We start from the raw sequence: 22382 nt of genomic DNA on the forward strand, positions 1-22382 counted from the left end.
TCTATTTCCAAAGATGTTTTTGTATTTGTTCAGTCATAACATATGCCCGAACCAGGCAGTGCAGTATTCAGGAGGAATGATTACATACACCAACTTTTAAAAGTAACATAATATGTTGTATCTGTTACCAATGTTTTAATCAGCTATTTTGAGCAAAATATAAGCAACAAAAATATACCCAATCCAGAACTCTGCCCTCACTATATGAACAACTCAAAGATAATGGTCCACACAGCAATCATATTATATGGTTTGTAAAAGTACACTCAACTACACTGGACATGTATTCCCTTTTCAGGATGAGATGGAGGCAACCCAGGAGGGAGCAGTGGCTCTGGTTGCAGTGGTGGATGAAGCGGAGGTGCCTGCAGGAGTTCCCTTTGAAACTCATCATGTGTCGATCGTTCTCGAAGATCAAGTTGTAATGTCTCACAGATCTTGGACTGATTCACTGGTAATTTTGTGTGGACTGATCTATGCTCTACATTTGAGCTACCCTGAGAAGCTGAGTGGCTTCTTTGAGTTCATCCAGGTTGTCCTGTTAAATCTTGATGATGGGAGAAAGCAGCTCGAAGCTAAGTTGCAGTCCTTGAGAAATGAGATTGAGTAGGTTGTCAGTAGCTTATAATGTTGAATGTCAGCATCGTTTTTTGCTTGCATGCCAAATACTGGTAGCTGATGACGTGTATAGAGTAAACTATGGCATCTCTGATTTTTGTGTTTAAATAGATCATATTCTTGGATTGCTTCTGTGGTGTTCTCACTTCTCTTTTTTACCACATGGAAATATTTTTTATTTATATTATTTTTATATGAGCCTCATTTCATTGTTATTTCCAGCATATAAATGTTAATGTATACAACATTTAATTCAACAGTTTCATTGTAAAACAATATTGGCACGGAATTCAAATGTTGACGTTAAAAATGTTTTCTTTTGTCAGTTACTGACACTTTGGGTGAACTATACCTTTAAACTGTTCACTTAAAATTTGCCCTGCTTTATGTTATACAGTTCATCGTTATGGGCATAATAATGTGCTTAGTCTGCTGTAGCCTTTAAGATTGCATATGTGAAAAATCTGAGAGATATTTCTTTGAATTTCAGTAGCTGGTTGCATTAAAATGTGAACAACAAAATAAATTGCTCAAACTGAGTCATGTGGGTGTTTTTATTTTGAGTTAAAAGAGTTTAAAATGTTTAAGGCAATCAGTTTCATCTGATTGCCTGATTACATTGTAGTTGTGATAGTTATCACAACTACAATGTAATAATTTTCTTAAATGGAAGACAACTAATTAAATTGAACTTAAGTGGTAACATTTGTATAAAGAAGGTTAATTTAAGTTAGTCTTACTTAATTCACTTACATTCTGTCAACACATTGTAAATAAGTTTGTGTAAATACTGCATATGAGTATAGAATACTAAATAGATTTAAGGTCAGGTAACTTATAGGGATCGGCAATATTAACTTTAGTTACTCAAGTTGCCTCATCAATAAATATTTGAGTTACTTTTGCTTAAATCAAATAATTTGTAAACCTTAAATTGTTTGAGTTAATAAACTTAAATGGTTCAAGGCAATCAGTTTCAGCAAACAGTTTGAGTTGACCTAACTTGTCAGGTTTTACAGTGCAGCACTCAGTGTTTTTGGGTAGGAGTCTATTAGCATTGCATATCTTGACGTGGCAATATTTACCCACTCTTCTTTGCAAAAGGGCTCCAAATCTGTCAGATTGCGATGGAATCTCCTGTGCACAGCCCTCTTCAGATTACCCCTCAATTGGATTCAGGTCTGGGTTCTGGCTGGGCCATTCCAAAAATTAAATCTTCTTCTTGGGAAGCCATGCTTTTGTTTATTTGGATGTATGCTTTGGGTCGTTGTCATGCTGATAGGTGAAATTCCTCTTCATCTTCATCTTTCTAACGGAAGCCTGAAGGTTTTGTGCCAAAACTGACAGGTATTTTTTAACTTTTCATAATTCCCTCCACCTTGACTAAGGCCCCTGTTCCAGCTGAAGTGAAACAGTCCCAAAGCATGATGCAGCCACCACAATGCTTCACTGTGGGTATAGTGTTCTTTAGGTGATGTGCAGTGTTGTTTTTGCGCCAAACATACATTTTGGAATTATGGCCAAACAAACAACCTCGGTTTCATCAGACCCTAACACATTTACCCACATGCTTTTTGGAGAAATCATGTATGTTTTTGCAAAATTCCAAAAAACTTGGATGTTTTTCTTTGTAAGAAAAGGCTTCCATTTTGCCACACTACCCCATAGCCCAAACGTACAAAGAATACGGTAGATTGTTGTCACATGTAGTCCACAGCCAGTACTTGCCAGAAATACCTGCAGTTCCTTTAATGTTGCTGTAGGCCTCTTGGAAGCCTCCCTGACCAGTTTTCTTCTTGTCTTTCATCAATTTTGGAGGGACGTCCAGTTCTTGGTAATGTCACTGATATGCCATATTTTCTCCACTTGATCATGGCTGTTGTCACTGTGTTCCATGGTATATCTAATGACTTGGAACTTCTTTTGTAACCTTCTCCTGACCGATACCTTTCAACTGTGAGATCCCTCTGATGCTTTGAAAGCTCTCTGCGGACCATGGCTTTTACTCTAAGATGCAACTAAGAAAATGTCAGGAAAATCCTACTAGAACAGCTGAACTTTATTTAGGATTAATCAGAGTCTCTGTGACTCTGATTAATGATGGCAGGTGCCTGATGGCAGGTGTGTACTGACTACTATTTAACATGAGTTGGAATGTGATTGGTTAATTTTGAATACAACCACATCCCCAGTTATAAGAGGGTGTGCACGCTTATGCAACCACGTTATTTTAGTTTTTTATTTTTAATTTTCCCCCTCAAAGATTTCGGTTTGTTTTTTCAATTGTTCACGTTAAAGGTCACATTAATGGTGGAAAAAGATTGTTCTATTGATCAGCGTGTTTACGTCAACTATTTAAAAAATTTTTTTTTCGAGATTTCATACACACATTTGTGAGCATTTTACCTGCAGTGGTCTCCATGCTGATTTGTTTCCTCCGTTCATAAAGCATTCAGGAAATTTGATCTACCCCTTCGCTTTTAGGTGGGTTGTGGCTCATCCAAGTTACAGTTGGCCCAGTGGAGCATGTAGAGGACACAATTATCCACCCCAATGTGTTCCTGATAAGCTGTATCAGATCAGCTGTAGGGGAGCATGTTCAACCTGAGGTCTTAGCAAGTGGAGAAGCAGCCGCTCCAGTGTTTTCATGATGTGTATTGTGAGTTCCACCATTATGTAATCAGTTCTCTCTGATGGACGCCCTACTCCATACTGATTTCAGTGATAATGGCTTCATTTACAAACCATATGAATTTGTGAATCCATTCATGAGTTGCTCCAAATGAATTAATAATAGTCAGTTTTTCCATTACACACAACTCTGGTATTAGTTTTAAAATATATGTGAATTGAGTTGGTATAGCTTCACTTCTGTACATAAATAAGTAAAAATCTATTTGTGTGTGTTTGGTGTGTGTTTGTTTAGGGCCTGCAAACCGGAACCAGGGAGCTCCAGGAGATGGGGGTGAAGTTCTGCCACAGTCTGCTTTCTGTAACTAAAGACATGAAGGCTCTTTACGGCAGGAGACTCAGCAACCACATTGGCCTAGATCATAACATCCTCGACCACAACACTCACAAGTAAGACACCATCTTTAAAAGGCTTATGACATGTACAGTTTAGTACAAAATACATTGGGGGGGTGTAAAAAAAAATAGGAAATCCTTCAAAGTGAGAACATGAGATTAGGACTTCAGATCAGGGTTAAAGTTAGAATGGGTAATGTCCTTACTGAAAGCAATATCGTCTCTCCACAGTTGTTTTTTGTGAGACTGATTTTGAGTTAGGACTCAATTACCATCGTATATCAATTAAAATGGTATATAAACTTATTAAACCCATAGTAAATAACAAGTAATACATTTCCAGTAATTTATATTATCTTTTCAAATTATACTAAATATCCAGACGGTGGTATAATGTGTGTAGTTTTTGTTGTAACTGTGCAAACTGTGGAGCTGTCAGCTCTGGCTTTTCACTGCAAATAGAACACATACTGGAACAGCTTACCTCTGCATTTCCCTGGGCTATAAAGGTGAGAGGGAAAGTTTTTATTCAGAAAACCATTACATATCAATTTGTTTTTAACAGCGACCCAGAGACCAGACATGTATCTGTAGCACGGTGCACACTGGTGGTGTTGATGTTAGCATCACTTTGTACAACAAGCATTCTCTGAGACTGGTGTGTGTTTGTGTGTATGTGTGTGTCTGTGCCTGTGCTGACATCCTATCCTTTTTCTCTGCTGAAATAATTCAATATAACTGAGTTTTTCGTCAAGGTAAAATTAGGGCTCTCAAAATGTAAGCGTTAACATGGGATGATTAATTTGTGGAATTAACATTTTTTACCGCATTAACACATGCGCAGAATGACCCGGTCCATGAACCCATACCCTTTCCCACTCACTCGTTCAGAGTGATACACGCTTGTTCACGTGACTTTGTAGAAGAACAGTGAAATATGGAGTTTATCTGGTCACAGCTGCTCAGTAATCAGTGCCGCTGTGTCATGATCAGAGCAGAAAGTACAGTTGGTTTGTAACGAGCTGGAGTTTCTTTGTCCTCCTCGACTCTCCTCTCACTTGAAGTAATCAAACTCATCACTAGTTATCATGACCTGATTAGTACAAGAAGTAACTAAGTGCTTGTTTGATTCCCTCCAGAGTTTATGAGGCTGCATTTAAACATCATGAAAATGACTCGTCAACATTTTGTGCTCACTACAACACGAGACGTGAGGCTCACAGTCAGGACTCAGTGTTAAAATGAGCAGAGCGACACGCAGACATGATCCAACACCATCGATTCATAACCAAACACATGGCCGTACGTTTGTCACCTAAATCATCCCAACAAAAAATGAACTATGAACCTGAAGAAGTTAATTTACATCTGCATAAACTGAACTTGAAACTCGTTCTTTTTAAGTGTGAACTGGTCAACGCCGCTTCTACAGATGGGCTCAGATTCAGATTTTTAAATTCACATTTAATTGTGTAATGGTTTGTGTATTTGTTTGATTTAAAAAAGAAAAGAAAAAAGTTTAATTCAACCATCCTATATTTGCAAAAAAAAAGGCTAAGATGCCCGAATTGTTTAGGATAAAGGTTAGCTTTGAGTTTGATAAAAAAAGTTCTAAATAACATCATCTTATATTTGCTCAGAGGCATAGCAAAAAGACAGACACAATTCATTATGGTGTGGTATGTTTTAGTTTTAGTTTATTTTTCAATCTTAAAAACTATCATTTGGACTTGTGTGTCATGCAGTGCTACAACTGTGTGGACCTCTGTTTGGACTTCTCTATTTAGTTTACTTGTCAATGGAGCATTATCCACACATATCCATGCTTGCACTAAATACTCAATGAACAGAGAGCACATATTTATATATTTTATATTTTTAAATCTTTATATGCTTCTACTCGTGCATGGAGCAATTGTAACAAACACAATTTCCCCTTGGGATCAATAAAGTATTTCTGATGCCTAAATGTCCTTCTAGTTACTTCTGCAGTAAATGCAGCTATTTGCGAGTTCTCGCGAGGAAGAAATCTTAGTATCTAGTAGGGATGAGCGAGTACAGCATTATCTGTGTCTGTATCTGTATCTGTTAACCATATGAATTATCTGTATCTGTATCCGTACTCTGAGTGGGCGGGGCCTAACCCGGAAGTGGTTGTGATTTAACCCGGAAGTAGGCCGGGTTGTCTTGAAACGGGCGGGGCTTTAACCAGTATGTTATTTTAAGCATGCAATTGATATGGGTTGATCAGAAATTGTTATATATATTGCTGATTAGAAAACTATTGCAGGACAGCATCAGCATTGAGCTTCAGATCAATGATTTTGATCACAATAGCAAACGAACTTTTTACAGAACAAGTTTTGCAACAATGAATACAACACATGCTGTTGCAATTATGAAGTGAAATGTAATAACAAGTGTTTTCATACTCAATATAACTTTCTTTTTTATTTTTGAAATTTTTTTATGATTTTTTTATTTTTATTTTTTTTAAGGTATTTCCACACCAGGTGTGTGTGTGTGTGTGTGTGTGTGAGTGTGAGTGTGTGTATGAGTGAGTAAGAGAGAGACAGAGAGAGAGAGGGGGGCGGGGAGACTGTGTTCTGCGGATCACAACATTGACAGGAGACGCGGGTCTCTCCTGCTCCGGATGAGGATAATTAAAACAAACACGGTATAATCACATTCATGTGAACAAGAGCGATGCAGCGGAAAGAAAAAAAAAAATCTCCGACAGGCAGAGACGCAACGCGAGTCGCTTTCTACCAGCACCACGTCTGAACGAACCCACGTTTAACAGAACTCTACTGGTTAATAAGTAAGTACAAACTGAAATAAAAACAAACTTCAAGCTGAAGAAACCCTAAACGTTAACGGAAAAGACCCGCGGACTTGACTGAGAGACAGAGAGCTGTTCTGTGAATGAGTGAGCAGAGCGGTGTGTGAGGGGGAGGAGCGCTGTGACGCTGTGTGAGGATTTTCATTCAGTCCGAGCACAGATATTGACTCGTATTACTCATATAATACTCGTGCTCGGCAAAAGTGCTTTATCCGTACCGGATACTCGTTTCAGCCGAGTATCCGGCTCATCTCTAGTATCTAGTTTAGCTTAACAAGATGTGACATCCGCTGCCCTTAATCCTCGACAAGAGTAAGGAGAAACTACCCCCCAAAAAAGAGGAAAAAGAACATAGAGTTTGCTGTATGGCGCCGTACTAACAGCAGCCTGTCGTAGCAGCTCCTGGTTCTACTGTCGGTTTATTGTGTTTTTATTAGGTTTGCTGTTTGTTTTTTATATTTATTGTTGCACTGCTCTAAGCATCGTCGTACCGCACAAGGACGAGGTGCTTTTACTACTGATTTTTACACTTTTTACAACTTTTAACTGCACTTCGGTCTCTTCGGATCACTGGGCGCATGCCGGCTACACACGCCGGCTTTGTTTACACCCGCGACCAGCTGATGGCCCTGAGGCACACAGCCCTCTTGGCCGGAGAGAGACCCATCATCCCGGAGGAGTTAAAGAGGAGATGGCGAGGCTGTAGAGCGGGGATTAAACTGAGGATGGAGAAGAGAAAGCTTAAGCCCTTCATCCCTGCAGTCATCACTGGAAACGTGAGATCGCTGGCAAATAAAGTGGACGAGCTGGAAGCGCTCATCAGGACGCAGCGGGAGTACAGGGAGTCCAGTGTTGTGTGCCTCACGGAAACGTGGCTGCACGAGCAGATACCGGACTCCAACGTCACCATTCCCGGCTTCCAGACGGTCCGAGCCGACAGAGACACCACCGCGAGCGGCAAGAAGAAAGGAGGGGGTCTCGCCGTGCTCGTAAACAACCGGTGGTGTCACCCCGGGCACGTCACGGTTAAACAGCGTGTCTGCAGCCCGGACATCGAGCTCGTCGCCGTCGGACTTCACAGGTGACTTCAATCATGCCTCCCTCTCATCCACACTCCCTACCTTCTTCCAGTTTGTGAAATGTGCAACACGTGAAAATAAGACTTTGGACCTGCTGTATGCAGATGTGAAGGATGCATACAGCTGCACTGCCCTGCCACCACTGGGCAGGTCAGACCACAACCTTGTCCTGCTCTCACCATCTTACAAGCCTGTGGTTCAGCAGCACCCAGTCACAGTGAGGACTGTGAGGAAATGGTCTCCTGAGGCCATGGAAACACTGCGTGGAGCCCTGGAGGCCACAGACTGGGCTGCTCTGTATGAGCCACATGGTGAGGACATTGATGGCATGACTGACTGTGTCTCTGAGTACATTGGGTTCTGCATTGACAACACCATCCCCACTAAAGAGGTTCGCTGTTACCCAAATAACAAGCCGTGGGTAACCAGCGACCTGAAGGCCCTTCTGAACCAGAAGAAGAGGGCCTTTAGATCACGGGACAGTGCAGAGCTCAAACGTGTACAAAGGGAGCTCAAACGCAGCATCAGGGAGAGTAAGGACAACTTCAGGAGAAAACTGGAGCACAAACTGGAAGACAACAACACCAGGGACGTCTGGAGTGGGATGAAGGAGATCACCGGCTTCCAGAGGAGAGGTGGGGGAGCAGCGGGGGATGAGGGACGTGCGAACGAGCTGAACTCTTTCTTCAATAGGTTCAACTCCAACCCCCCCACCCCCAGCGGACCCTCCACTGCCTCCTCTGCTTCTCCGAACAACAACCCCCCACCTCCCCCCATCACCCCCTGCCCCCCACCACCCCCGTCACCACCTCCCCCCACCCCCCCGCTGGCCTTCACCACAGACCTTCCCACACCTCCCACCCCCAGGACATCCTCACATCACCCACAGCCCCCCACCACCTCCTACAACACACACCTCTCTGCACCACCCTCATCCCCTCCACCCTCAAACCCACCACTGACATCCCCCACCCCCCAGTCTGGACTCCACTTCACAGCCAGCCAGGTGAGGAGAGAGCTGGAGAGGCTCAAACTGAGGAAATCTGCAGGACCTGATCGCATCAGCCCTCGTGTGCTGAAGGGATGCTCCAGCCAGCTCTGTGGAGTTCTCCAGCACCTCTTCAACCTGAGCCTACAACTTCAGAGAGTGCCAGTGCTCTGGAAAACATCCTGCCTGGTCCCAGTGCCCAAAAAAGGACGTCCTGCTGCACTGGAGGACTACAGGCCGGTGGCACTGACCTCTCACATCATGAAGGTCATGGAGAGACTGGTCCTGGCACACCTCAGGCCGCTGGTGTTCCCATCACAAGACCCCCTGCAGTTTGCATATCAGCCCCATGTTGGGGTTGGATGTGGAGGTGGTGTCGGCATACAAGTACCTGGGTGTCACACTGGACAATAAACTGGACTGGTCTGCAACAAGATGCTGCAGATGTTCTACCAGTCTGTTGTGGCGAGCACCATCTTCTTTGCTGTGGTGTCCTGGGGTGCGGGCATCAAGGCAAAGGACGCCAACAGACTGAGAAAACTCATCAGGAAGGCAGAGTCTGTGGTTGGCTCTAAGCTTGTCACCCTGGAGGAGGTGGTGGAGGACAGAATGCTGGCAAAACTGCTGGCAATCATGGACCATCCCTCTCACCCCCTCTACAAAACCCTGGACAAGCTAAGGAGCAGCTTCAGCCACAGACTCATTCAACCCCGCTGCTCGAAGGAACGATACAGGAAATCGTTCCTCCCAACCGCAATAAGACTGTACAACTCATCCACCTCTGTCAGAGCCACCATCACAGAACTGCACTAAACCTGTCTCCTTGCACTGTGGACCTGTACAACCGCTCCATATACACTTACTTCACATCATATGTGATATGTGTTCATATACACCATATTGATATTATATATCATTTTATACAATAATATTGTCTTTTGCACACTGTGTCTACATATTCTTAGACTCTTAGTATATTATATTACCTATTGTATAGTCAAATACTTATATTCATATTCATACTTCTACTATATATCATATCATACTCTCTGTATATTCTTGTTTACATAAGTCTATATACACATATTTATACATGTGTACATGTTATAATTACTATTATTATATCACCATTACTATTATTATTATATATACTGTTGCTGCCATTATTACCATATACTGCCTTTATATTGGTATACTTACTATCATATATAAATATATGTTATGTTATATTATATACTATATATACTGTACTATTCTTATATACTGTCTAACAATACCATTACCATCATATCATCAGTACTTTTACCATCATCTTGCCAATGCACCTTATCTATCTATTTTATTGTATTCTAACAATACCATTACATCATATCATCAGTACTATTACCATCATCTTGCCACTGCACCTTATCTACCTATTTTATTGTATTTTATCTTGTGCTTCTGTTTTTTATTCTTTCTACCTCAATATTTTTAATTTTATTGTATTGTATTGTATTGTATTTTATTGTATTCAAATATACCGGCTGCTATGACAACTTAATTTCCCTTCGGGGATGAATAAAGTACTCTATCTATCAATCTATCTATCTATCTATCTAGAGGCTTCAGTGAGAGCCACATGTGAAGGATCCATCTCCTAGGATGGACAGATATGCATTAGATCAGCGGACAACTCGATCATGATCTACCACCACTATCCATGATCAGCTGCCAACACATTAAAATCAAAGAACGTGATTCTCACAGTGCTCCCAGGATTTTATTTCCAGGTCAGAATGTTGTGTTGGAAGTAATGGTCTCACTAAGGGATGGAGATAAGTGAGGACAAATTGCGCCAGGATCTTCATTAGGTGGGATGTTGGTGCCACCGGCCTTTAGCTGCCAAGGTATTTGGGTTGCGGACTCAGTAACACGCAAAAGGTCACCAAGGTTGTGATACTCGCCTTAATTTTCCAGAGTTCTTTCCTCACCTAGGTTGTTGTGAGTGTTGCGCTTTTTGGCCTCAATCTTCATGAGATCCTAAGCACTGGGTTCTTTTGTTTCTAAACCAATCCCTGATATACAATTACTATGAATCGTTTATTATATGTACTGTTGTCAACTTGCATGAAAGTAACTTGTAACTGAATAAATAGTGGCGTTAACACTTTTGATCCTATAAAATTATACCTCCATATTTATTAAAACTGACTGTAACGGCCCCCCGCTTCTCCATACAAACTTCTGAGTCTCTTGACTGATGTACACGGCTCTTTATTTTTGTATCTGGTCTGCCGTAGTAGCACCGTAAAACTGTAATGACAGTTACAAGTTACAAAGATTTTAATCATTAAAACCAAACACAAACGTTAAAATACAATGAACAAACAAATCGCCACGTGAGACACATCTGACTCTTTAACGTGACAGCGACTCCCTTCCGCACTACCCGCAGCAAAGTGAATGGAACCAGCTTCCTTACCTCGTTCCGCTTGGCGAGTGGTGTTAAGCTAAAGTTGTTTCGATGGTTCTTTCGGTCCGACAAATGCCGCAAAGCTGGCGTCCGGTTTGGTTTCCTATCTGTGCCGGGCTGACGGCAGGTATTTTATTGCACTGGGGCGGAAACGAGGGATCAGGTGTGTCGAATAAAACCGTCCGCTCCTTTGCTGCAGGTAGCTATGCGAGGGGAGTCGCTACGTGTAAAAGACAACGAAAATAACCCAAACCGTAGTTGAACATAAGAACAATAACCCTAAAATAAAGAATAAAACAGTCTGCATAAACTGGCCGGTTTTGCTGACAGTTACACTCCCACCAAATCCTGATATAAACATTTTAACCGACTGTGCTATACAGGATTTCTAGAGCATTTAATGGCCCTTTTAGTTCAAATATCTAGGAGTGTTATGTCCTTTTAACTACTCCTTATGCAGGCAAGTGGGATGCCTACGACCACAGGTATTACATGCATGTCGCCCTCTACAGTCTTTATTGATGTGTCCCTTCCTTAGGCAACCAAAACAGAGGCGGTTTTCGTGGATGAATGCCTTTTTGTCTTCTAAAGATTTCGCAGCGAAAGAAGGCCACCTGACGATGCCATGCGTTTCATCTTTGCAGAGCACACATGGGGGTCTTCCCCTATAATTGGCCGTTTCAGGTGCATTTCGGGTGGCGTTCTTTAATTGGGCAGTTGCATTGAGGGATCTGGCTTCCTTCTCGACTGTGGGATTAAAGTTCATCCAATGTGGGGAGGTGATAGGGTTGCAAGATATCCGGGCCTCTTTGTTCAGGAACGCTGTGAAACTTTTGAAATCGGGGTAATCCCCCAATTTATACAGGTTATCGTCGACGATTCGGCCCCACTTTCGTACAATCCAGTCAGGTAGTTTTTGAAGTAGCTTGTGGTTTTCTTCGCAATCATTCAAGATGGTCAAACCTCTAACATGTGGGATTGCCTCTGCGCAGCCTTGGAGAAAGTCTGTAAAATCTCTCAGTGCTAAAGGATCAGTCGCACTGATTTTGGGCCATCTGGCGAGCTTGTCTCTGAAGGCCTTTTGAACGAGGAATGGGTTTCCGTATCTTTCATGTAGGACTTTCCAGGCGCCTGTATATGCGTCCTCAGAGTTCCTATAGAAGAACCCTTCCACCGCTCTGCGGGCTTCTCCGACGAGGTAGATCTTTAGATAACACATCTTCTCGCTTGGTGAGAGAGGTTTCTGATCGATAAGGGTTGTAAAAGACATCTTCCAATCAGTGAATTTCAAAGGATCGCCATTAAACGTTTCTGGCTCAGGTACAGGCAAGCGATTTATGCTTAGTGCGCTTGCTATTGCTTGGGCCAGAGAGACGGTATCTTCAGATGTTGTTGCTCGCAAAGGTGCTAGTCGAGGTTGAGATGGTGACCCATTTGAATTTAGCCGAGCTTCATATCTGGTCTCCTGTTGAGCAGCGACTGATTCATGGTTCATGCCATCTTGGCGGACATCTTCAAAACTGTTATAAGCTCTTACTCTAGCAGCTGCTACCTGGACTTCCTTCTCTGCCTTAAGCTGCTGCAGGTTCCTTCTTTCCTCTTCTAGCTTTGATTGTCTCTCTGTCCTTTTCCGCTCCAATTCAGTCAACATGGCCGCCTCTTCAAGTTTCCATTCATCTTCCAGTATTCTGAGCTTGGATTCCTGAGATAGAATGTCTTTTGTTGCCTTTACCTCCGCTTGCTTGGCTGCGAGTTCTGCTTCTGCATCTTGTCGTTTGCTAGAGCTTGTGGAAATTGCATTTGATTGGTCTGAGTTCCGTGATGTTTCTGAAAATGCGGTTTCAGTATTTGTAAGTCCAAATATGGAGCCATGCTCTTCCTTACTCAGCACTATTCTCACTCTCTCCTTCTCGACTCGTTCATTATAGTTGCCATCGATGATGTCTCTGCGTTTACTCACAAGAGCAAGAATTTCTTCAGTAAGAGCAGAGCAGGTGTCCATTTTACCAACGATATCTGGAGTGGTGGTTTGGCTGCATACAAGGGCCTCATAATGATGGCTCACCATATCATGGTTTGTGCTAATTTTTCGTTGGATTTTATCGAGATCATCTGGAGAGCAGTAGTTTTTCAATTCAGTCCGAACTTCTCTTGCTGACAATTTCCAGGACTCATAGGCCTTATAAAAAGTATTTTCATGCAGCTCTCGGATGTTCTCAGGAATTATTCTTTGCCACGAGCCTGGTCTGTCTTGATGCATGGGAACTGATTTACTTGTTGCTGCTGCTTCGAGTGACATTTTATTTTACTTGCGTTGCTAATTTGACTATCAGGCCTTAATCTTTAGGTGTAATATGCAGTATGCCTGAATAGAAACACTACAAGTGGTCGCTCTAATTTAGTCACTGCTGTTTCTTTAACCAGACATTTACACTACAATTGAATAATATATTCAGTAATAGTTTCAGTACGAAACAGATGCAACATAAATATTATAAGCAAAGAAAAGGGTTTGGTTGCGTACAAACAAAATTTAAGTCAGATAATTTAAACAGTGTTTACGCTCCTCAAACAAACAATAAATAATGTTGCAACATGACACATATTTACCATTGGTTGTTATAATCATCATCATTATTATTTCGTGATCAGTTTTGACACAGCAGGAAAGTCCACAACATTTTTGTATTACATGTGAAAAGCTTCATTCAACTTCCATATACATGTCTCTAGAGCGTCTATAGTGCGTGCACTTTGATGCGTTATCCGGTCTTGTCTGACGGTCGATGTGTCAGCTAGTAGCACCGTAAAACTGTAATGACAGTTACAAGTTACAAAGATTTTAATCATTAAAACCAAACACAAACGTTAAAATACAATGAACAAACAAATCGCCACGTGAGACACATCTGACTCTTTAACGTGACAGCGACTCCCTTCCGCACTACCCGCAGCAAAGTGAATGGAACCAGCTTCCTTACCTCGTTCCGCTTGGCGAGGGGTGTTAAGCTAAAGTTGTTTCGATGGTTCTTTCGGTCCGAGAAATGCCGCAAAGCTGGCGTCCGGTTTGGTTTCCTATCTGTGCCGGGCTGACGGCAGGTATTTTATTGCACTGGGGCGGAAACGAGGGATCAGGTGTGTCGAATAAAACCGTCCGCTCCTTTGCTGCAGGTAGCTATGCGAGGGGAGTCGCTACGTGTAAAAGACAACGAAAATAACCCAAACCGTAGTTGAACATAAGAACAATAACCCTAAAATAAAGAATAAAACAGTCTGCATAAACTGGCCGGTTTTGCTGACAGTTACACTGACAAAGAGGAAATGTAGATGAAAATAAATTATATATTTAACGAAAGTGAACTAATTGACATCTATTGCACAGTCCTGGGAGAGGGATCCCTCACATGTGGCTCTCTCTGAGGTTTCTACGTTCTTTTTACGTAGGTTTTTCGTAGTTTTTCCTTAGTCTTGTTGAGGGTTAAGGACAGAGGATTTCACACCATGTTTAAGCCCTCTGGGACAAATTGTGATTTGTGAATATGGGCTATACAAAAACAATTTGATTGATTGATAAATAGCTTTGGCAAGGCTCTGTTGTCTACATTTAAAGGAAACCTATTGCAGTTTAATTTTTTTTTGGGGTTTTGTCATAGCGAGGTTATCCTGTACTTGTAAGACACTGTGAGACAGACTCTATTTCCTTGAGACATGTGGGGAAAGGGTCAAGTCAGTAACATGTATTGATGAAATATGAATTACTTTGACGTGATAATGATTTGAGAAGAGGAAAGAGAAGCTCCGTGTGTCATGTTACCCCCGACCTTCTAGACCAGGGGTTCTCAAACTTTTGCAAGCTTGGCCCCCCCAAAGCTGGTTAGGGGTAGTTGGGAGGTAGTCAGAAACTTGTCTATAGTACAGTGTGTGTGAAGTGGGAAGTTAATAAAGTTTTAATTGCAACGTTGTGGTCTAGTGAGTGTGTTTGTATGTGTGGCTGTGAGCGACTTGCACACGAATAATGAATAAGGCTGTGCTAGGCAATGGTTCCTAACAAAACGAACAGTAAACAACGTAGACAGAAACAGCACAGAATAGTATTCAAGTTATTTGTTGCAACACGGTGGATGATTGAAGATGTAAGGAGAAAAGGGCTAGCTGCAGTTGGAAGAAGTTAGCTAGCTAGAAGGCTAGCTCTTGGGGCTACGAGCCTTCTAAAAAGACTGTGAAGCCAATTAATCCTTAGATCAGGCTACAAATAGGCCTACTGCACGTGCAGGAAGGTACTACTAAGGAAGGAGTGTGTTTGTGATCGTGCCCCCCCTGGAGAGTGTTCGCGCCACCCACTTTGAGAACCACTGTTCTAGACCTATAGCAACCTAACTAAGAGCAGGTCTAAGACAAGCCTGGACCAGCTCTAACTATAAGCTTTATCAAAAAGGAAGGTTTTAAGCCTACTCTTAAACGTACAGATGGTGTCTGCTTCCCGAACTGAAAGTGAGAGATTATTCCACGGGAGAGGTGCTTGAAGGCTTAAAGCTCTGGCTCCTACTCTACTTTTAGAGACTTTAGGGATGACAAGTAAGCCTGAAATCTGGGAGCGGAGTGCTCTAGTGGGTTGATAAGGTACTAACAGCTCTTTAAGGTAAAATGGCGCCATATAATTAAGGGTCTTGAAGGTGAGGAGGAGAATTTTAAATTCTATTCTAGACTAAACCGGAGGCCAGTGTAGCGATGCTACTACTGGAGAAATGTGGTCTCTTTTCTTGGTTCTGACGTGTCCTAACCCTGGTCAGGACACGTGACAAGCTGCAGAGTCTTTAACGACTTACTGCTGGAGCCTGATAATAATGAATTACAATAATCCAGTCTGGATGTAACAAAGGCGTGGACTAGTTCTTCTGCATATTTTTGCGAAAGGACATGTCTGATTTTTGAGATATATCGCAAGTGGAAAAGGGAGGTCCTAGAAATTTGTTTTAATTGTGAACTAAAGGACAAATCAGGATCAAAGATCACTACCAAGTTCCTGACTGTTTCATTGGAAGCAAGGGAAATGTCGCAGCTATATCATTAGATAATGTATGTCTAAGGTGTTTAGGGCCAAGTAATATAACCTCTGTTTTATCTGAGTTTAATAAGAGAAAATTGCGGGTCATGCAGATTTTTATTTCCTTGAGACATGCTTGAAGTTTAGTTAATAGATTACTTTGTTCAGGTTTTACTGACAAGTATAACTGGGTGTCATCCGCATAGCAGTGGAAATTTATATAGTGTGTCCTGATAATGTTTCCTAGTGAAAGGATATATAATACAAATAAAATTGGGCCGAGCACAGAGCCCTGTGGAACACCATGGTTAACTTTGGTGCGCACAGATGACTCATCATTAATTTGCACGAATTGGAAACGATCAGAAAACGGTTCCTTGAATGCTAATTAATTGTTCTAGTCTCTGTAGTAAAATGTGATGGTAAATTGTATTGAATGCTACACTAAGATCTAGAACTAGGACAGACACAAATCCATGATCTGAAGCTATTAGAGGGTCATTAGTGACTGTTGCCAAGGCTGTCTCCATGCTGTGATTGGCTCTAAACCCAGAATGAAAGTCTTCATATATATTCTTTTCCTGGAGAAACTCACACAGCGGATTGGCTCTAACTTTTTCTAAGATTTTAGATAGGGAAGGGGAGATTAGATATTGGTCTGTAGTTGGCTAAAACCTCTGGGTCTAGGGTGGGTTTTTTGAGAAGGGGTTTGATTACAGCTATTTTAAAAGACTGTGGTACATATCTTGATGATAATGACAGATTGATTGTGTTCAGCAACGAACTATCAATTAGGGCAGAATTTATTTCAGTAATTTTGTAGGAATGGGATCTAAGATACAGGTTGTTGGTTAAGAACAGGGGTTTTCAACCGGGGGTCAGCGGCCCCCTGGTGGTCCGCGACGGCAATGCAGGGGGTCCGCGAAATTCGCTTTGATATTTCAACACATTTCCAGATTACTCTTGATTATCGTGAAAAATATCTAAAATAAGAAAAATATGTCTAAAATTATATAAAGGTGATGAGGGGAACCTTGAAACCGGCTTGGGGCTAGAAACTGCCAGTAGTTTTCCCCTGTGCATGCGTGTTAAAGGTAGATGTAGAAGAGCAGTTGAGCTAGGTAGAAAAACTCTCAGGAAGTCTTGGAGATGTAGTTTGTATGATGGAAATTTTTATTTTCCCAAAAAGAAGGCCCAAAATGGCAGAATTAATAATGAAAATATTAAATAAAACAAAAGAGCGAAAAACAAAGACTTTGTAATAAGAAAAATAAATTGGCATAATAGCCAAAACAATCAATTGCAATAACAGTCAACTTTACCATGTTCGCTGGTTGAGAAACAATTTCTTAGGAGAGCTCTAAGACTTAAGTCTATCCAGTAGCAGATCTCCCGACAGAATGAATAGACACGCTTAAATCGGGCTTAAGCACAAAATACCACAATAAACAGGGGGTGTCCCAGGTACGTGAAACCAAGACGCTTTAACAGCTAATAAACTAAATTCCACATGGCTGGAAAACCCTAACCCCCAACACTAGCAGTAGGTTGGATTTGCTGCTGGTGATCATGAGGTTAAACTTAAGTAGACCTCAATTGTTTGTGTGATATTGCATGATTATCATTTGTGACATATTCTACATTACTTTGTCATCTTCCTTCTTCAGTTGTAGCCCCAGTTTATGTTGATTGTTATTGATCACCGTTACTTTAACGTTCTCTGTACATTTAAGTCATGAATATTATGTATATATTGATGTACATATGGTTCTGAGATGCAGTACAACTACAAACTGCATTTTAATTTTTGTTTTCAATTGTTAAGCACTGAAGATCAACTGTTTTTGTAGTTTTTTACACAGATTTTTCTAGATTTGTTTTAAGTTTTTAAGTAGATATATCTAGATTTGTTTGAGGTTTTTAAATAAAACCCAACATGGAAAACCAAATGTTAAAACTTCCTTCTATCCACATGCATGAACGCACACACACACACGTAGGCATGCGCGCGCGTAGGCACATCAGTAGGCCGCTGATTACTTTCTAGTCAGAATGGTGGTCCCTGGGACAAAACCAGCTGAAAACCCCTGGTTTAGAACCTGATATTATTTTGGTAAACTGATCAGGGAGAAGCTGTCTAAATAATGGGTAGGATTCTAAGCCGTTTCTGAGATTTTTGTTGTTGGTAGGGTATTCGTGCCAATTGAGGGCAGGAGATGGTTGATTTTATTTCTAATAGTTTGAATTTTACTATTAAAAAAGGTCATAAAGATATTGCTATTTAGGGATCTAGGTATACTGGGTTCGGTGGAGGTGTGACTCTCTGTCAGCCTGGCTACGGTGCTGAAGAGAAACCTGGGGTTGTTTTTATTCTCTTCCTGATACTTGTTTGATCAATCTCAGTGGAACTAGGGTTTTTAATGAACTTGTTGTTTATATTGACGGATTATACAGGTTTAAATGTAATCGAAATTATTTCCTTAAAGGGGAATATAATGCCCATTTTACCACAAGTTGATATGGTTCCCATGTCTCCGCCTAATCCTCCTTACTCTGAATGCAGGTGACAGACAGCAGTTACAGTCCCACTGGTCTCCCTAGAAGCCGGAGTCTTTTTCGGTCACCCGATGAGCTATCTGATTCTCTGGTGCGGCCACGTCTGTTTTTAGCAAACTAGCGTGGCATTACTTGAATGCTAACAATTGGCTACACAGCAGGCAAAATGGCAGAAGTGAGCTCCCACAGTCCAAACACTAAAACATTTGTCAGGGGCTTTTGCAGAAAGGATCAACACAGAGAGTCACAGGGATCTCAGAGTGAAGATGGAGAACTAAGGCTGTTTGTCTGAGGCAGTTCAGACTGGTTCTGTAGGCACAGTTTCTGACAGGAATCAAGATACAGAAAACTGATACGTTTCCATTAGGTTCTTGGAAAGTCCATAAGTAATAGAAAGGTCATACAGGTTTCAGGTCATAAACGTTTCAAGTCATAAAAGTCTAAGACAGGTATTCAAAAAGTTACTCTTCAAGTACAAAATAGGTTTAAACCACACTTAGTTATTTTCCACTACACAAATGAGCAGCAGAACGAACAACCAGCACAGCCGGCGCTTACTGTAGAACAGATGCTTGGGGAGGTCGCGGGTCTGCAGAGGGAGCATGCCTAGTACAATCAGTGATTCCTTAAGGTTCGTGGAAATGTTCAAAGCGATGGCGGAGGCATGTGTGTGCGTGCGTATGTGTATGTGTGCACGTGCGTGTGTGAAATAGTCTGCAAAGACTGAATAAAGATCACAAGCTAACCTGTACCTTGCGAGTCTGGTGCTCCATTGACAAGGAGGTATACAGTAACGTACTGCAACACGTGTTTTTGCGCAATTTTACCCTTCCCTCAAGTTCTGGGACTATCATATAGAAGCTATGCAGTTCATTAATAGTAATCAGTGTTATATGAATCTCTCGGGTTTACATTATTCCACTGCTAGGTGGTGAAGAAAACTAATAACAACTGATGTAAAGATTAATTAAAAAACAAATTTTGCATACGTTTTCTTAAGGAGACATATTCACAATGTCTGTTATACCTCAAGGAAAAGGAGTGTTTTTATAACAATACTGAACCTAACTTTCCTCTATCCTCTCTTTTGCAGCTTTTTTGAAGACGATGAGCCTCCATGTGTTGAGGAGATTGAGTATTCCACAAACTGTCCCACTCTCAAAGGCACTGATCTGGATTCAGATATCAACAGCAACATAGCCATTGTGGATGAAGACGAAGATGGCAATGGCATAGGACAAACGGGAGCAAAGCAGCATCAAGGCAGCATTGGCGTGTTGCAACAGTCAAATATGAAGAGCTGCCTATTCCCTGATTCAATCAGACAGGCATCAATCAAAACACTCATTGAGAACAGAAACAAGTGTCAGGGTGTGGGCATTGTCAATGGACAAATCACAAGTTAAAGGAATATTTCTATAATTTTCAATATTTTTAAAGAGACAGAAATGACACCCTTAGCGTGTTATTAAATTGTCTTTTAAGACTTGTTAGCTTTCCCCCATGAAACATAGCAGTTCTGCTGTAAGTGAATGATTTCAATTGTATTGTTCTCCAATAGTTTAGCTTTCCTTCACCAACACATTCACTAAACTCTACTTTACTGCATAGTGACCTTCATAAAGGGAACTGTATACTGAGCGAATCAACAAAAGACACTATTGAATGAAATACATTTTTTATATATCATCATAATATACATTATCTCAAGGCACTTTAAATAGAAAGCCAAGACCTTAAAAATTATAGAGAAACCCAACAGTTACCACCATGAGCAGCACTTTGGCGACTGTGGAGAGAAAAAAACTCCCTCATTAACTGGAAGAAACCTCTAGCAGAACCAGACTCACTGTGGGTGACCATCTGCCTCGACAGGCTAGGGTGAGATGGGAAAAATGGGGAACAGAGGAGAGAGGGGTGCAAAAGAGGGGAGTTGTGTAACCATCATGTTTCAGCTAATAATATTAATAGTAATAATTAGTGATGTAAAGATGTTATTAATGATAGCAGCGACAGTTCATATATTAATAAGCAACAGTTCGTATATTAATAATAATAATAATAGTTGTCTGAATACTGCAGCTACTACTCAGCAAAATATAAATATATATTTTCCACTTCATAGAAATACCATTAGATAAAATAACATGTTAAATAACTATGTTTAAATGTAGAAATAAAGTGTTTTACTGACGTTTGGGCTGTGATGCTCTGCTCTACTCGTTTTTACATTTTTAGGACAGGTCGGGCTGTTCCTGCTGCCCTCTCTCCTTTCGTCTGTCCACCATGAGTGAATGCATGATGGTATATATTGCTCCTTTTTCACAATGCATTATGGAAAACAATGAGTGCACTATATAGGTCAAAACAAAAATCACTAAACATTTGGACAGCACTACAAATTACCAAACTCACTATATAGTGGACTATATTGTGAAAAGTGACTGATTTCAGACAGCCATGGAAAGTTTGGAACAGCAAAACAATTTCCCTCAGCTATAAAAATGATGTTCCAGGGACCACCATTCTGACTAGAAAGTAATCAGCGGCCCACTGATGTGCCTACGCGCGCATGCCTACGTGTGTGTGTGTGCGCTCATCCATGTGGATAGAAGGAAGTTTTAACATTTGGTTTTCCATGTTGGGTTTTATTTAAAAACCTCAAACAAATCTAGATATATCTACTTAAAAACTTAAAACAAATCTAGAAAAATCTGTGTAAAAAACAACAAAAACGGTTGATTTTCAGTGCTTAAGAATTGAAAACAAAATTAAAATGCAGTTTGTAGTTGTACTGCATCACAGAGCCATATGTACATCAATATATAACATTCTTGACTTAAATGTACAGAGAACGTTAAAATAACGGTGATCAATAACAATCAACATAAACTGGGGCTACAACTGAAGAGGGAAGATGACAAAGTAATGCAGAATATGTTACAAATGATCATCATACAATATCACACAAACACTTGAGGTCTACTTAAGTTTAACCTCATGATCACCAGCAGCAAATCCAACCTACTGCTAGTGTTGGGGGTTAGGGTTTTCCAGCCATGTGGAATTTAGTTTATTAGCTGTTAAAGCTTCTTGGTTTCACGTACCTGGGACACCCCTGTTAATTGTGGTATTTTGTTTTTTGCCAATTGTAGGGGCGTGCTTAGGCCTGATTTAAGCGTGTCTATTCATTCTGTCGGGAGATCTGCTACTGGATAGACTTAAGTCTTAGAGCTCTCCTAAGAAATTGTTTCTCAACCAGCGAACATGGTAAAGTTGACTGTTATTGCAATTAATTGTTTTGGCTATTATGCCAATTTATTTTTCTTATTACAAAGTCTTTGTTTTTTGCTCTTTTGTTTTATTTAATATTTTCATTATTAATTCTGCCATTTTGGGCCTTCTTTTTGGGAAAATAAAAATTTCCATCATACAAACTACATCTCCAAGACTTCCTGAGAGTTTTTCTACCTAGCTCAACTGCTCTTCTACATCTACCTTTAACACGCATGCACAGGGGAAAACTACTGGCAGTTTCTAGCCCCAAGCCTGTTTCAAGGTTCCCCTCATCACCTTTATATAATTTTAGACATATTTTTCTTATTTTAGATATTTTTCACGATATTCAAGAGTAACTGGAAATGTGTTGAAATATCAAAGCGAATTTCGCGGACCCTCTGCAATGCCGTCGCGGACCCCCGGTCAAAAACCCCTGCTGTAGAATGATGACTCTGGGTTTCCATTTATCTGATTGGTCAGCAGCTGGGCCACTG

General features: G+C 41.0%; 1 protein-coding gene across 1 annotated transcript in view; it reads left to right on the plus strand.

Moving 5' to 3' along the window:
* Window positions 1–20015, plus strand: part of LOC133009766 (cytosolic carboxypeptidase 4) — a 194409-nt gene extending 174394 nt beyond the window's left edge. Inside the window, exons 26-27 of the mRNA XM_061077300.1 lie at window positions 3545–3699; window positions 19703–20015. Of these exons, the coding sequence (XP_060933283.1) occupies window positions 3545–3699; window positions 19703–20015 (468 nt within the window). The remainder of the gene's footprint in view (window positions 1–3544; window positions 3700–19702) is intronic.
* Window positions 20016–22382: the final 2367 nt, after the last annotated feature.

This window comes from Limanda limanda, chromosome 8 (assembly GCF_963576545.1).
Source record: "Limanda limanda chromosome 8, fLimLim1.1, whole genome shotgun sequence".
Taxonomy (NCBI): domain Eukaryota; kingdom Metazoa; phylum Chordata; class Actinopteri; order Pleuronectiformes; family Pleuronectidae; genus Limanda; species Limanda limanda.